The 17,532-nt window shown below is 41.5% G+C and overlaps 1 protein-coding gene across 3 annotated transcripts in view; it reads left to right on the top strand.

Annotated features, from left to right (window-relative positions):
• TGFBR3 (transforming growth factor beta receptor 3) overlaps positions 1-11,504 on the top strand; it is a 208,871-nt gene extending 197,367 nt beyond the window's left edge. For all 3 annotated transcript variants that reach the window (XM_039236461.1, XM_039236462.1, XM_039236463.1), the window contains one exon: positions 8,058-11,504. In XM_039236461.1, the coding sequence (XP_039092392.1) occupies positions 8,058-8,176 (119 nt within the window). In that variant the 3' untranslated portion in view covers positions 8,177-11,504. The remainder of the gene's footprint in view (positions 1-8,057) is intronic.
• Positions 11,505-17,532: the final 6,028 nt, after the last annotated feature.

Genomic DNA, 17,532 nt, shown 5'->3' with positions numbered 1-17,532 from the left:
CTCCTCCTTTGTCAAAAGGGTACATAAGAAGTAAATATTTGTCACACCTTGCATATCTGAAAATATCCGTAGCTTATACAAACACTTGGTGGGTAGTTTGGCAAGGTATAGAATTTTAGGTCATAAATAATTTTTCTTTAAAATTTTAGAAGCACCCCTCATTGAAATTTGGCTCTGAAGATTACTTTTGGGAAACTCAAAATTTCATTTCCATTCAAATTCCTAGCCTGTTTTGTTTTGTTTTTTTCTGGAAGAAATTTTACAGTGACAGTCCTTGATTTAGGTGGATTTCCTATATTATGCTGGCTGTTAATGAGCTCTTTCTGTCTAGAAATTCATGTCCTCCAGCACTGAGATTTTTGGAATCATTTGTTTTTTCTCATGTTTTTCTCGGTTCTTTCATTCTAGAAATCATTTTAAAGATGAACCTCTTGAGTGGCCCCCTAATTTTCCTTTCTTTTACGTTTTCTACTTTTTCCTTTATTTTCAAAGAGATTTTGTCATCTTTATCTTTTAGTTTCCAACTGAATTTTTAAATACTGCATTCAAATGTTTTAATTCGAAGACATTTTTCCTATGAATTAAAAATATTGATCTTATTCTTATGGGTATAACATCTTATCCCTCTGAGAATACTAATATAGAATTATTTAAGAATGAGTAAGTTCTGAGCATGTGGATGGGATATACCGATTGTGAACTTCCCTTAGAGTGATCTGGCTGCCTTTTATTTAATCACTCTTAATAATTCATCTTTGGATCTTTCCTCTTGAGCTCATCAGGTTTTCTATAAAATGGGTCTTCCTGTTTTCTTCCTGGAGAGTGTAGGTCTGGCTGTCTGCATTCTGGGCACCACAACATTCAACATACAGGACTTTAATTTAATCTTCTTTCAGTTGGGTTCTCTGCTCTCAGCTGTCCTGGCGTTGGCCATTCCTGGAACACTCAGATTCATCTTGTGGAGAGTAAACTTCCTGTCTTACTCCTGGATGAGGAAGGGCAGGGTCCCACCCTGCAGGGTAAAGAAGGGGATTTAGAAAAATCTCACTGCTGCATATACAGCAGTCAATCAACCCTACTGCTTGCAGCCTCAAGATTGCCTTGTCTTTGGGAGTACCTGATGCCACCATTTCCTGAGTTGTTGAAGGTTCTGTGCTATAACTTGGTTGTTGCTCAACTGCTCTTTTTTTTTTCCTTTAATGTTTTATTTATTTCTGAGAGAGAGCGAGAGACAGCATGAGCAGGGAAGGGTCAGAGAGAGAGAGAGACAGAATCTGAAGCAGGCTCCAGACTCTGAGCTAGCTGTCAAGCACAGAGCCCGATGTGGGGCTCGAACCCACGAACCGTGAGATCATGACCTGAGCCGAGGTCCAACACTCAACCGACTGAGCCACCCAGGCGCCCCGTTGCTCATCTGTTCTTACTGTTGGCTTAGGTTCTGGCTCTCTTAAATCTGCTAGTTCACTTACTACTCACCTATTTCTTCACCAGCTTCCAATATTTGATTGCTGCTTTTGCCACTCCTGCTTTTCTTTTTTTCTTTCTTGTAGGTTGATGTCTTTTAAAATTTGTAACATGTCAGAGCACCTGGGTGGCTCAGTCAGTTAAGTAACCAACTCTTGATCTCAGTTCAGGTCATCATTTCACAGTTTCATAGGTTCAAGCCTCACATCAGGCTCTGTGCTGACTGTGCATGAAACCTGTTTGGGATTCTCTCTCTCCCTCTCTCTGTGCTCCTCTCCCACTCTCTCGCTCTCCCTCTCCCTCTTTTCTCTCTCTCCCTCTCCAAATAAATGAACCTTAAACATAAAATCTGTAAAGTGTCATTTTGGTGAGATTTTCCTTTGGGCCTCTGTGTAGGTTGCAATTGTGTACCAATCAACGTGTCAGTCTCTTGATAGCCTCATTGGAATTATTTCGCTAGCTCACCTTGTAAGAAGAGTGAACTAGACTACCTTTAGTTTAGAGAAGTACTCAGCTACTATTTATTGTTTCCAATAATAAATTAAGCCTCCCCATTCTCCAAGCTACAAGACCTTCCTTTTGCAGACACAACTTTGCAGAAGGGTGGGTTAGAGGTTGTTCTCATTTATCTTTATTTAACTTGCCCTTGTGGCCACTGAACAGAATGTACTCACAGTCTGATGATAGTAAGAGGAAGATGATGATAGTAAGAGGAAGAAGAGAGGAAGATGGAAGAGGGCAGGAGTGCTGGGGGGAGGCCGCTCCCCACGTGATCTGTGCAGCCCTGGGACTTGAAGCGGTAGTTTGTTCAACGGCTACTCTTGTTACCTGAGCCGAGTGTATGAACCAGGTTTCTCTTTAGTAAACATAGACATGATCCCTTCTGCCCAGGGTCACTGGTGGTGAGAGCACTTAAGCAAGAATGTGTGTGAAAAGTCTCCTGAACACCCAAGTCCTACAAATATGTAAGATACTGAAGGTTTCTCAGATGTGTAGGCAGAACAAAAATCTAAGAGTGGAAGGTATGCCGCATTCCACAGAGCAGTGTAAAATGCTGAAGTCTCAAAGTCGGTGTGCCTGTCCCAATGCCTCAGGCTTCTGTGCAGCAGTCCTCAGTTGGACATACCATATGTTCTTAAAGTGAAAGTCAGGCACATCCTTAGGTTTTCCTGAGTCAGGTAAGAGCTTTTAATTAGGAGCATCTCCGGTGACTTCAAATGTTTACAGAAGTCTGAAGTTTCTTCAGGCTCCCAAGGTTAGTCCAGGTGGAGAGAGAAGCAGCAGGAAGACAGGTGTGGCTAAGGAGGGGGGCAAGAAGCTGAGTCCCAGGGATCAGGAAGACGTAGCTGGAGCAGATGGGAGCCCTGGTGCGACTGTACAGAAGGGCAGGATCCACTCTCGGCACCGTGTGCTCAGGTTAAGTTAAAGTGAAATAGCCACAGAAAACCAAAATGCAGACGTAATAGGTTGGCCGTACTGCAGGAATACAGAAAGAAAGTGATAGGCAGGACACTTGGAAAGATTTTAATTCCTGCCTTGGAACATCTCCACCCTCCCTGATAAATTATAACAACATCAGATGTACCCCTCCTGATGAGTTTCGCCTGCAGAAGGAAAATCTTTTAGCTCGGAGAGTGGGGAGGGACCATTTTTGGAAATGATAAATAATGAATGAACTTTTCTATCAACTAAAGGTAGTCTAGTTCACCATCCTTACGGGAGCAAACTTGTAAGATAATTACAGTTAGGATATCAGGAGATTGAAACATTGACTGATCCATGATTGCAACAAACACATAGGCCTTGCAGACAGTATCTTTTTCTTTCCAGCCTCAAGTCATATTAAATCTAAGCCACCCCCAGGCATATGGTTTTCAATCCAATGCTTAAGTATCTTCCAAGAAAGAGATTCCATAAATTCCCCTTATAACTAACCAATCCCCATAATCAGCAAGTTCTTTTCTATGTGACCTAAATCCTTAGTGCTACCATTTAAACTCATTTCCTCATGTTCTGCCCTCAAGAGAGATAAAGAACAGCTGTCTGCTCTTCTTTATAATAATCCTCTTTGGGTGATATTTGCAAACATTCTCCTCTGGGCTAAATAATTGAGATTCCTCTCACCTTTCTTTAAAATTCTTCTGTTGTTGTTGTTTCCCCATGGAGCCTCTCTATGTTATTCACATCTTTCTGAGATGAAGTTTCTTCCCCAGGATGTGCCATACTGAAAGACACAGAGATAAGAATCCAGCTGTAAAGTAGACTCCCAAAGAGGCGGCAGGAACTCAGATCAGGACAACTCCCATGCCAAGCTAAAGAACTAAAACAGATTATCCCTTAAGAAATATATTTTTCACGGGTGCCTGGGTGGCTCATTCAGTTACGCGTCCAACTTCAGCTCAGGTCATGATCTCAAGGTTCATGGGTTCGAGCCCCATGTCGGGTTCTGTGCAGACAGCTCAGAGCCTGGAGCCTGTTTCAGATTCTGTGTCTTCCTCTCTCTCTGCCCCTCCTCTGCTCATGCTCTGTTTCTCTCTCTCTCTCTCTCCAAAATAAACATTTAAAAAATTTTTAGAAAGGAAATATATTTTTCTGTTTCTGAAAGCATATCTGGCAGTATCTTGGCTCAGCCATAGGCGAATATGTGAACTGGGTGGAATTAGTTCTAACACACCCTCCTCCAAAGGCCTCCTCCTCTACTGTCCTTCCTCCCCACATCTCTCTTCCTCAGTGGGGTTTGAAATTTTAGGAGCAAAGTGTGAAGACCCAACACATTTCTCCTGATGGCCAACTATGATGTTCATGAGCAAGGATCCTTCCTTCAACTCCTGACATTTGCTAAGTGGACTTATTCTGCTCAACTCTGAGGTCCTCCCTGCCCATCTTCTCCGGAAATAGGGTGGTTGTATTTGTCACCCAAGGGATGTGTTAGAGTCAATGCTCTAAGAAATCAGAGGTCACTGCAATAGATAGCAGAAAACCAAAGGGCCCATCTCAGAAAACCCAGGGGAACTCCACTGGCTTTTTTTTTTATGTTTTTGTTTTTTTTTTCTTGAAAGAGAGAGAGCAAGAGAGAGCGAGCAGGGGAAGGTCAGAGAGAGAGGGAGACACAGAATCCACAACAGGGTCCAGGCTCTGAACTAGCTGTCAGCACACAGCCGGATGCGGGGTCCGAACCCACGAACTGTGAGATCATGACCTGAGCCAAAGTCGGACGCTCAACCGACTGAGCCACCCAGGTGGCCCTCTGTTGGCTTTTTAAGCAAAAGCATCTGCACATGAAACTTTGTTTCTCAGGGTGACTGTTTCTGTCACACCACTTCCATCTGACAACAGAAAATCCTTGTAAAAGCTTTTAACAACTTGGCTATATTGAGAAATCTCATGGGGTGCCTGAGTGGCTCAGTAGGTTGTGTCCAACTTCAGCTCAGGTCATCTCACAGTTCGTGAGTTTGAGCCCCGCGTCGGGCTCTGTGCTGACAGCTCGGAACCTGGAGCCTTCTTCGGATTCTGTGTCTCCCTCTCTCTGCCCCTCCCCCACTCATGCTCTGTCTCTGTCTCTCAAAATAAACATTTAAAAAATGTATTTAAAAAAGAAATCTCATACATGTGAAAATAGTCACCACAGTAGAAGCAGCTTTTTTTTTTCATATTTCTAAAAACGGTATTTTCAGTATTTCTGAGTAGATTCTCAAAGATTCTCCTTGACTTGGCACATTATTATTGGCTCAAAGTCAATAGATTGGCTTATTTTTTTCTATTTTTTTCCCGAAATAAAGCTGACACACAGTGTCACATTAGTTTAGGTGTCCAGCATAGTGATTCCACAACTCTGTACCAAAAGTATAGCTACTTCGAAGTCAGTGGATTATTAGGTGAAGTTGACTTGTTCCCCATAGTGAAATGCATCCTGCAGTCTTGAGTAGAGAGGGCTTCTTTGTTTTGCTTTGCTTGAGTTTTCATTTTATTTTATTTTATTTTTTCCTTAAATAGTTTATTGTCAAGTTGGTTTACATATAACACCCACTGCTCATCCCAACAAGTGCCCTCCTCCATGCCCATCACCCCCCTTCCCCTCTGCCCCACCTCCATCAACCCTCAGTTTGTTCTCAGCATTCAAGGGTCTCTCATGGAGAGGGAGGGAGGCAAACCATGAGTTTTCATTTTAGACTGTGTTTTGCGTTAGCACAAGAGTTTCCACAACCGGAAGTTGAAAGACCTTTTTAATGGGCACTGATTAAAATAAACTGGCATGGCAACAAATTACATTTGGCAGATAGACATCAGAAAGCAAGTATTCATGCTTCCTGGGCAGGGAGTAGTACTGGCACTTTTCCTGACTCTGAATAATCAAGCTCATATCCAATTCTGGATGAGACACACTTGCTCACTGTCAATAAATGAGGCCAGGTCACCTTACTTTAGCTGCTATCACACTGAACAAATGAAGTCCAGTTGAGCCAAAAAGGGAAGGTGGAGTGTTAATTCCTCCTGTTTTTCTGATGTAGCCTCTATTTAAATGGGGAAAAGTGTTGTAAAAGGCCCCATTAGACCTTCTAATTGATAACATAATGATGCAGCTGAGTGTGGATCAACATGTGGGTTTAAGGAGCTGAATTTTTTAAAGTATGTCACAAGTTGTTCAGGTCCCTGGAGGCTTTTGGGGTTTTTTTGTTTTGTTTTGGGGTTTCCATTTTGCTTTGCTTTTTGACATCCGAATAGCTAAGAGGTTTGATTTCCTTCTAGAAATAAGCTCCCACTCTGGGGAAAGTGAATTTCTGGCAGAAAGTCACTGTCATGGAGGCAGACTCCCCCGTCTTTAATTACATACATACATGAAGGGTAGAGGATAATGCTAGGGAGGGTCCAAAATATAGATTGCCTAAAAAATCAAGAGGAATGAAAATACAGTTTCTCTGCCTCTGAGGAATATTGACACACACACACACACACACACACACACCCCATCCCACAATCCCAGAAGAAAAGATAATCAGAGGAAATACAGCACAGGCCAAATAATGCAGCAAGCATATAAATGCCCTGAGGTTGATGCAAAAATGTGTGCTGTAGTTGTGTGGTTTGTAAAATGGGTGACAGGGAAAGCTGTAACCAGACGCGAAGGCATGAGCCAGTTCTACATTTGCAGAACTGCTTTTTTGGCAGAGTCCTCTGAGGGGCCCGAGAAGGGGAATGGAAGTAACGGGCTGAGATCCCGTCCTTGAAGCGTGAAGCCTTTGCTCTGTGCGTTTTGTTTTAATGAAGCGGCTGGAGGGTTGCTTATCTCTCTGGCTGAGAGCTGTGTATTTCAGCGGGACAGGAAAGAGGAGGCTCATTCATAAACAGACCTGGCCCTCTGGGGCTTCCCACATTAGAAGGGGGCGACTGCTGACCAGAAGTTTAATAAGTTTATGCTCTGACTTTTCAGAGAAAATGCAGTGTTTTTCACTGGAGAGCCCTGACCCCTTTTCCCCTACCCAGAGCCATTTTTGAGGGCTGCCCTGAGACCAGTTTTGCTGAAGAAAAGACTTCGCTCTCGGCCCTTTTGCAGAGCTAAATGCAAACCATGTGTGTGTGTGACCCAGGGTTCCCTCTCCAGAGCACTGCACATTTGGCACAAGGAATGGGCTTAGCTAAAATTCAGTGGGATGTATAATGAAAAGTGGGATGCGTAATGTGTTAGGAGATATTCTCGCTGCGCCCCCAGCAAGCTGCAGGATGGAGGAGTTTGCTCTCTGGCAACCACAGCTCCTCGTGTGCCGACAGCTAAACTCCTTCCCCAGAAGGTTTCCCGAAGAGCAGGCTTGTCCTGCCCCCATGCCTCTGCTGGGGCGTGTTCATGGGACACACAGCGCTTGTTCTGCTGAGGCAAAATCTAGGCTCACCACCACCCTTTTGAACAAGTATATTCAGAAAAAAGCCCCCGAACTGCCAGGCCTCTCTCACTATAGTTTAAAGGTCTTACCCTCTTGGGGCACCTGGGTGGCTCAGTCAGTTGAGTGTGGGACTTCAGCTCAAGTCATCATCTCACAGTGTGTAGGTTCAAGTTCTCCATCCGGCTCTGTGCTAACAGCTCAAAGCCTGGAGCCTGCTTCGGATTCTCTCTCTCTGCCCTTCCCCTGCTCGTGTTCTCTGTCTGTCTCTCTGGCTCTCAAAAATAAATAAATGTTAAAAAAAATTCTAATAAAAAAGTAAATAAAGGTCTCATCCTCCAAACCCGACAGTAGTTTTATGATAAGAGATAGGCAGTGTGTCCTGAACACTGGGGCTGGTCATTTGGATCCCATGGAACCGATGGTGGCAGTTTCTTCATACGTCCTCAGCACTGAAATCCTGGAGATTTATCATCATCTGGCAGGGTCTTAGCCACTGACGCCACCAGTCAGCTTGCAAACAGTTCTCTTTTCACTGAGCAAAACAAAACAGCACACCAACAAACAGAACCACTCTGTGTGGAAGGCCTGGTCCACCTGCCTCCGCCCACGGCGAGAGAAACGTCAGATAATACGGCAGAGGGGGCGATCACCGGCCGTGTCAGGGATGCGCCCACGTAACACGCGTGTTTCTCGTTCCCTTTTCTTCACTCCCCGCAGGGCAGACGGCGGGAAGGCAGCAGGTGCCCACCTCGGCGCCGGCCTCGGAGAACAGCAGCGCGGCGCACAGCATCGGCAGCACGCAGAGCACGCCCTGCTCCAGCAGCAGCGCCGCCTAGCTCGCCGCCCGCGCGCTCACCGCGGTGCCCTTGCCAAGAGAGAGCGGATTCCGATATACAGGCCACCTGTCGTATTCCAACCCCGCCCCGGGCCCATACAGATGTGACCCCTGGGCCTCTGTAACACGCTAGAACTCCTGTGAGAAAGCCGAGGTGGCGGCCTTCTCCACCAGCCCCGCACGGGCTTGGGGGGTTTCAATGTGAAACACATGCCAGTTTTCAAAATGCTGCTTTGTCCAGGTAAGACTGTCCATAATTTGGGGCCCTGAGATTTACCCCGACTCAAGGAGTTGGTAAGAGGATAATAACCAGACAGTAGGACCAGTGAGGAGCTATGGCCAAAGAGTCTCGTATAACTGAACCGAGGTGTTTAACGAAAGAAATACCGCAAGATTTTCTCAGTGTGTTCCTCCATGTCTAATTTGCACCTTCTGGACGCACACTTCTCACTCTGCTGACACACCCTCTGGGGGCTGATGTTGTCCGCTTGATGGGTGCCGCCCTCAGGGACCGCAGCCTGACACACGTCACGGCCACATTCCTTTCTCGTGCCCTGGGCCCAAACCAGCGCTGATCACCTTATCCGCTGCCCCGTCCCACACTCACGCACTGACTACAAAAATGTCTTAGTGCAAATTTTGTGTTTCTTCATAAGCATGTAGAAATTGAAAATGGCCAAAATCTGGGACTGCAGATTTGTGCCCATTTATGACACTGTATTCTGAAAAAAATTATAAATTGGGGCAAATTTAGTTTTAAAGTTGGAAAGGAATTTGCACAGCAGTATATATACAAGTACAGGTCACCTGGCACATTTGTTTTCTCCATTGAAAAAGAAAACTCTGAAAAAAAATGAAAAAGAAAATTATTTTTCAAAGGAATTTTGAAATTCCCTTCTTAAAATACCCTGTGCCTTCAGAGTTGCAACCAAAGTGTATTTGGGAGAATTAGTGTTTCCACTCAAAACATGTCAACCTTTTTAATAGACCCTCTTGTGAAAACGAAGCTCTTGTTCGTGCAAATGCACGGCACATCCTGTCGGTTTCCGGTTGGTTACCTGAACAGTGTCACCGATTCTGCCAAGAAAGTGCTGAGATCTAGAAAAGGGCACTCATGTGGACTGCTTTAGTTCTCTTGCCTTAAATGTATTCCAACCTCAAAAAAGGATTTGAGATGGATTTCATTAAAATGGAATAATATGATGCCACTTTGCAGCTAAAATAAGCTCAACTGATTGTGTTAAAAGAGAAGGCCAAGGAAAGTTGCCATGCCAATTCATTTACTACTGAGGATAGATTCATTGCAAAGAAATCTTCATCTTGTTCCAGAATTCTCCCCCAAAAGACTCCTAATTGTACTGAAAGAACAGGCTAGCTTCTACCCCCAAAACATTCATAGACGAATCTCACAGCCCTTAAAATCAGGAAGTTATGCCTCATTCTCTGAATGGAACCGTAAATAGAAAATGTTGATAATACTCAAGACCTGAGGACGGTGTCTATCAGCCCACAAGTAGGTGGAGTTACTGATAGTCATTGATATGATACTGATCTGTCGTATTAGCCACTGATACAAAAGACCGTATCACCCGATCATAGAATAATACTCTAATTTGCTAAGTATATATATCCAACCTGTATAATATTAACCAGACTTGAGGACTAAGATTTCCAAGCTATCTACATTGGTTTATTGAAAATTTTTAGATTTCCACATACAAATGAAGATAAGAGATTAGAGAATTTATTTCCTTCAGTTAACTTTTTAACATAAGGGTATCAGAGTGGAGGACCTAGATTATGCTACCTGTGTTTGAAAATAATGCGCTTTGCCTAACCTTCAGCAGAATGTATTGTTTTAGCATATTCTATGTATAAAAAAGTTTAAAGATGTCTTCAAAGAAGACTAGAGTCTTTAAGTCACATATAGCTATATTTTACTACAAAAATGTGTGTATAAAGATATATTTAAGTGTTTTAGATAAATTTAAATTACTCCATATGAAACGTTTAATTTCAGTTACTGTGAATTCTTTTGATCAGTTCTTTGCTGTTTAAAAAACTCTTTCCATCCTGTTAAAAATAAAATCAGCTATTAAGAGGTATTAAAAGATCCAAGTCTTTAGATGGACAGGGTTAAAACTTTTTGTGATGATTATATTTAAATGTATATTTTTGAAAGAGTTGCTGCATTGCCAATGATTTTATAAATAATTTAAAATTAATTTACAAATTTATGGATGCAAACCAAAAGATTTTAAAAGAAAGAGAAGGATAATCACCCTTTAATTGTTTAGGTCTTACTATCTGAAGTACTATTCAGATCAAGAAATCTGTTGATAATAAACCTGATCCCATGTTCATTGGAGAGTGAACGTCATTAATTAGTTCAGAAATGTCTCTAAAAAATGTTTCTTAAAAAAAGTGTTCTCTCCCCAGCTTCATATTATAGCATTTCTAATCACTCCATACTTCACAGTTTCAATACAAAGTACAAGCTCTAGTTTATAACACGTTCTGCAAGTTTCTTTAAAACTGTTGTTATATTCCAGTTAAATGCTTCTGTCTACAAAGTCTTTTGTTACTTCTGCCGGCTACACTCTAATTCACAGAGACCATTTTGTTTTGTTTGTTTGATCAAGCCAAAGCTATTGTTGAAATGCTCCAAGTTTGCACGGCAGAGTGTCTGTGGGATACCTTATAACTTTTCACCGTGTGGCGTTCACCAGCAGTTCCTCTGTTATTTCTAAAGTCAGAGGTGTCTTCTCTGAGCTGCTTCTATATCATTGTCTACACAAACAAACAAAAATGGTCTTTTCCTTGTCTGTGATAAGATTGTAAACCCATTTTCTGTGTGTGTTCTGTGGTGAGCGTGATTGTGTGTGGGGGCGCGCACATGCGTGCTGGTCATTTCGTACAGTAACTACCTCATGGTGTGAGTGATGGTTGTACTGCCGGTTGTGGTAACAGAGCACATTTGGTTGGGCAAATTGTGTGTGTGTGACCTTTCTCCTGTTTGTGTTATCTGGGGGGGGGTTGTTCATGAAACTGACAGATGTTTTTCTTAAAAGGACTATTACCAATTTCCAAATACAGTGCTTCTCTTTTCTGGTTTTTCCTGAGTGAGCCTGATTTTGTTGCTGTTTTTCATCTATCAGGGTAAAAAGAGTGCCCTTAAAATCCCTGTGGCCAGTTTGAACACCCCTGTTGTATTCTTTTCTCTGTTCAATGTGTTGGCAGTTTTATGAACATGCTTAGATGTATAGTTTTGATAACCACAGTTTTAAGTCCTTTATCTGTGCATAATAAAGAAGATATATATCAACTTATTAATGCGTGTCTTGTTTGATCATCATTCAATTCTACCCTCAAGATGATACAACTTTTTCCTTGTGACTTCCTCCTAAGTTTAGCATCTGCTCCAACTGTGTTGGCAAGGGGTCGGGAGGGAAAAGGCTAAGAGAAAACCCCAGCTCAGTAGAGCAAGAGGGAAGGAATGGACAGACCGGAGGAAGCGGGCAGCAGGAGCTGTCTCTGTTCTTGGGAAAATGTGGTGTGAGACCCAGAAGTGGATGTCGGCCCCTGAATCCATTCTTGGCCTTTCTCTCCATCTCCTAGAGCCAAGGAGTGGGAAATAATATGTATTTGGATCTCCAAATACCCAAGTGCTGCTGCCAGCGTTCTCTATGGATATGGTACTACCACCACCACCATTTAGCTGCCTAAGCCAGAAATCTGGAAATCTAACTTGACTCCTCTCTGGCTTCCCACCAATTAGTAAGACCAAGGTTATTCAACCTCTGGAGTATCTCTTTCTCCAAACCACCTGCTTATAATTCTACTCCTGTTGCTGTTACCCAGAATCCAAGGCCCATTATCTCTTAAACTGGATTACTGCAACAGCCTAACTGGTATGCGGACTTCCAGATTTGCTTCCCCCTAAATTCTTTCTCCACTGTGCAACCAAAAGAAATGAAAACAGGCTCAAATCATGTCACTTTCCCATTAAAGCCTTTAAGTAGTTCCCTGACTTGCTTTCAGAATAAAGTTCAACCTCCTAAGTATAGCTTAAGGAGAATAATCTGCCTACCTTCCCAGCAACTTCCTTCACCTTTTGGAACCTCAATTTCTATGTGGCATACCCCCCCCCCCAGCTAGACATTTATATTATGAAAACAACAGCTTGGTTTTTTTATTATTGAGGATTAAATTATGATATTGAATATATATTTACAAACTGCTCTCACGTGTCCCAACCTTCTCCCCACTTTTTGAGAATTAGTGAAATTAGGTGGTTAGAAACAGACCCAAATGGTATTAAGGCCAGTATCCGCCTCTCCCTAACACCTGGCACCGTTGGGTGTCCACACAGCAGGAGCAGTGTGAGGGGCTTAAGTAGCATTTCACTCCAGGGAGAATGAAGTCCTCATTACAGAAGAGAGTCCAGCCACTTTTCAGGACCAAGATTGTGTCCTGAAGCCAGTGCTTCTCAGAGGATGGCAAAATTGGCAGACAAATAATTTTTCTGCCATTAAACTGGGGAGCAGAAACCTAGGCAATCCATAGATGAGCTTCTGAGATTCTATTAACTACCTGAAATTGTATGTAAAATTTTGCATTGATGTGTCTGGGCTTTTTGTTGTTCTGGGGTTTGTTTCTTGTTTTTTGTGTTTTGTATGTTGGGGGGTTTTTTTGGTCCATAGCCTTTTTATAGTTGCAGCCTCTAAAATTTTTTCTTGCACACACAATTAATATACATGTATGAAATGAATTCAAATAATACACGGAGCAGTGAAAAAGCCCCCATAATCCTCACACTTAAAGGTAATCATACTGATTTATCATGTGTATTTCCAGGCCTTTCCTTAGGTTCATATCAACATGTACATGTCACTATAATGCATAAGATCATATCAGAGAATCTGTGACTTGCTTTTTTCACATGGCATATCTTCCTACCAGGTTTTGTGTGTGCTGATCATCACTTTTTTTTTTTTTTTTTACTAGACTTTCCTTAAGTTGCCAAAGTAACTACATGGTCATTGTAGGTGATAAAATAAAGTTATTTGTGAATGCTCTTTCCCAGGCACCTCTCTGGAGGAAGTGATGTTAACAGCCTTTTTTTTTTCCCCCAAAGTTTATTTATTTATTTATATACTTATTTGAGAGATAATGAGAGTTAGCAAGCACGAGCAGGGGAGGGGCAGAAAGAGAAGAAGAGAGAGAGAATCCCAAGCAGACTCCACACTGTCAGTGCAGAGCCTGATGTGGGGCTCAAATACACAAACCATGAGATCATGACCTCAGCAGAAATTAAGAGTAAGATGCTTAACCAACTGAGCCACCCAGCTGCTCAAAGAGCCTTTTTTTTTCTAGCTTAAACATACAAAATATGTTCACAGGATTTTTTGTTTTGTGTATAAAAATGGGATTACAATATACGACTCTGAAACTTGCCTTTCTCACTGAACGTCATCCACCCTTTAGGTTAATAGAGAACAAATTCATCGTTTTTAATGGCTATATAATATTTCATACAATTAGCCAATTCACTGGTCATTGACACTTAGAAGTGTTATTCTTAGGGTTTTGCTAAGATACCCTGCTGCTGTTAATATCTTTGTATATATGTCCTTAAATTCTAGTGCTGTAGAGCTGACAAAGTAACAGTGTCACATCAGTAGGTTTTAACATAATACTTTCAGAAGTTAATAAATCACAAAGATCTGGATATGGAAGATTTGACCAATGCAATTAAGTTTGTTAAACGGCCATATACACAGAATCCTGCACCCCAAATTTGAGAATTTTGTAGGTACAGAATATTTACAAAAATTGACTACTACTAGACCATAATTGAATTCTTAGTAAATATCACAGAACATAATTATAGTGGTCAAGTTTTTTAACCACAACCCAAGTAGTTTAGAAACCAATAAGAAAAGGATAATTTAAAAATACTCAATACAGGGGCACCTGTGTGGCTTAGTTAAGCATCTTACTCTTAATTTCTGCTAAGGTCACAATCTCACAAGTTTGAGTCCCAGGTTGGGCTCTGCGCTGTCAGTGCAGAGCCTGCTTGGGATTCTCTCTCTCTCTCTCTCTCTCTCTCTGCCCTTCTCTCACTTGCACAAACTCTCTCAAAATTAAACTTAAAATACTCAATACATTTGGAAATGTGTTAACTCCTAACTCCTAAATAATTCACGACTCAGAGTAGTACTCTTAATAGAAATTAGGAAATATGTAGATTTGAAAAAGAATAAAAGTACTAAATTCAAATATGCAGTTAAAGCAGTAATTTAGGAGCAATTTATACCTGTAAAATGCTTATATTGGAAAAAAATGTTAAAAATGGAAGCATATCCAGTATAGCAAAGAAACTTTTAAAAAAGCTCTCCAAAAACTAGTAGTTACTTTAAAAGATTACTAGTGGGGCGCCTGGGTGGCTCAGTCAGTTAAGCAACCAACTTTGGCTCAGGTCATGATCTCACAGTTTGTGGGTTCAAGCCCCACGTCAGGCTCTGTGCTGACAGCTCAGAGCCTGGAGCCTGCTTCAGATTCTGTGTCTCCCTCTCTCTCTCTCTCTGCCCCTTCCCTGCTTGCACTCTGTCTCTCTCTGTCTCTCAAAAATAAATAAACATTAAAAAAAAAAAAAACCAGTACTGAAAGGGGTGCATCTAAATAAATAAGTAAATAAAAGATTACTAGAGATACATAAAAATTAAGAAAAATAAGTACATGCATTAGGAATGAAAAGAGGACAAAACAATATTCTGCAGATATTTTAATAAATAAGGAATCACCACAAACAACTTCATTTTAGTAAATTTGAACACTTCCTGGTGATGTGCTGTCGGGGCCCCTGTTCTATTGAGGGAACAGAAACCGCACTGAGTATTTCAATACAGAAAAATTAACGTAAGGAATTGGTTAAGCAGTTGTCAAGGGGCTGAAAAGGTAAAAAGAGGACACTGAGTTAATAAATGTAGGAAGACTTACATCCCTGGGGCTGAGGATTGTTGGAACTTGCAGTTGGCAGGGGTTTGCTTAGTTCCAGTATAAGGAAGAAAGGGGTAGATTGGGCACTGGGAAAGCACAGCTTAGAGGATGGCATAAATGATTTCCTGGAAAAACTAATTTGCCAAAACCCATTCAAGAAGCAACAGAAAATAGGAAATACATTTAACCACTAAGAAAATCAATGGTTTAAAATCTACTTACAACAAAACAATAAAATTAAACACCACCACCAACAACAGAACACTACCAAGCTCAGATGGTTTTACAGATAACTTCTACCGAGTAGTCAAAGAATCAGTCATACCAGATCATGGTGATTCTTTTATTTGGGGAATGGCAGGTCAAAGGGAATGAGTTTTTAAATATTCATACCTATTACCACATTACTTTCTCTAACGGTTGTAGCAAATCACACTGCCACAGCCTTCCCATCAGCACCAGGCATGTTTAAACAGAGCGTGGGCTCTGGGCATCAGACTGCCTGGGTCTGGATCTTGGACCTGCCATTTGCTAGCTGAGCTTTTCCCTTAATTTAAGAGAAATCTATTTCTTGGCATCATCATGAATATTAGGTGATATAAATCCACATAGAGTATTCAGGATATGCTAATCACTTTAATAAATATCATCTATTATGTTACCAGCATTTACATATTTTGAATTTTGCCAATCTGATAGTTGAAAAATCGCGTCATATTATTTGAATTCATATTATCTCCATTGTCAGTGAGTTTGTTTTGTTTTAAAGTTTGCTTATTTATTTTGAGAGAGATAGAGACATCATGAGCAGGGGAGGGACAGAGAGGGAGAGAGGGAGAGAAAGAGAGTCCCAAGCAGGCTCTGCTCTGCCTGCTGTGGCCGAACCCAATGTGAGGCTTGACCTCATGAACCTTGAGATCGTGACCTGAGCCAAAACCAAGAGCCATTTGTTCAACAGACTAAGCCACCCAAGTGCCCCCTGCCCGCCTTTTTAAAAGTAAGCTCTGGGGCGCCTGGGTGGCTTAGTCGGGTAAGCGTCCGACTTTCACTTAGGTCATGATCTCGCGGTTCGTGGGTTCGAGCCCCGCGTCGGGCTCTGTGCTGACTGCCAGCTCAGAGCCTGGAGCCTGTTTCAGAGTCTGTGTCTCCCTCTCTCTCTGACCCTCCCCTGTTCATGCTGTCTATCTCCCTCTCTCCTAGAAATAAATAAAAATTAAAAAAAAAAAAATAAAAGTAAGCTCTACACCTAATGTGGGGCTTGAACTCACAACCTCAAGATCAAGAGGCATGTCTACCAACTGATCCAGGTAGGTACCCCATTGCTAGTGAGTTTTAAGTTACCATAAAATTATTAGTCTTTCCCAGGTCCTTCTGTACATTAACATTTCCTTTGCCCATTTTTCTACTGAGTTGTATTTTCCTAATAATTCCCATATTAGTGATGTGATCTATCACACATCATGTATGACAAATATTTTCCTAATCCATGATGGTCTTTTCATTCATTCTGCTTGTAATGAATATTCCCAAAATAAACTGCTTAATTTTGTGGAGTTGAATATTTCTGTCTTTTCTTTTGACTTCTGGGTTTCCTGTCTTGCTTAGGTTCTAACTAAAGATATATGCTAATTCTTATATTGATTTATTTTTTTTTAATTTAGATCTTTATTCCATATTTTTGTGATGGTATCAGGATAGAGATCTATTTTTGTTTTATTTGGGTGATTACTCAGTTTTACCAGGAGATTTTATTAAAAAGTTAAAATAGAAAAGTTAAATAGATTACTCAAGCAGATAAAGAAACCAGAAATAGATCTAATTCATTGAGACCTTACCATACAACAACTAGTCATTTTCAGATTCTTAAAGGATTCCATGACCCATAATAAGACATGCAGGTTGTCTGATTTTCCTTGTAAAAACCAGATCTTATTTTTTCCTGTTATTTAAAAACATTTAGGAAAAAAAAGTCTGAAAAGAAAACACTTGATTAATATTGGGTCTACCTCACACTTATCGCAGTTCAACATAGCTGATGAACGTAGGGTGATGTTGCTTCCCGAGTGGGTCTGGAAGGCAGGGTGTCAAGCCAAAGAGGATTGTTCTCAAGCCTTAAGATCTCAGAATTTTTCTTGCTAGGGTTAGGACTTGCTTGAGACCTGTCACCCTTTCATTGTTTCCTGTCTCTCCCATTTGGAATGGGAATTACTGGTCTATGGCCATACCACCCTGAACGTGCCCGATCTCGTCTGGAATGGGAATTACTAGGGTGGAGGTGGGGGAAATAAATTTCCCTCCATCTTTCCGAGTTCTTAGCTGCAACTCTTGTAATAAAAGACATATATACCAGAGGAA

The sequence above is a fragment of the Hyaena hyaena genome, unplaced genomic scaffold, assembly GCF_003009895.1.
Source record: "Hyaena hyaena isolate Hyena2069 unplaced genomic scaffold, ASM300989v1 scaffold_111, whole genome shotgun sequence".
Classification (NCBI taxonomy): domain Eukaryota; kingdom Metazoa; phylum Chordata; class Mammalia; order Carnivora; family Hyaenidae; genus Hyaena; species Hyaena hyaena.
This window is presented reverse-complemented; position numbering and strand designations above follow the sequence as displayed.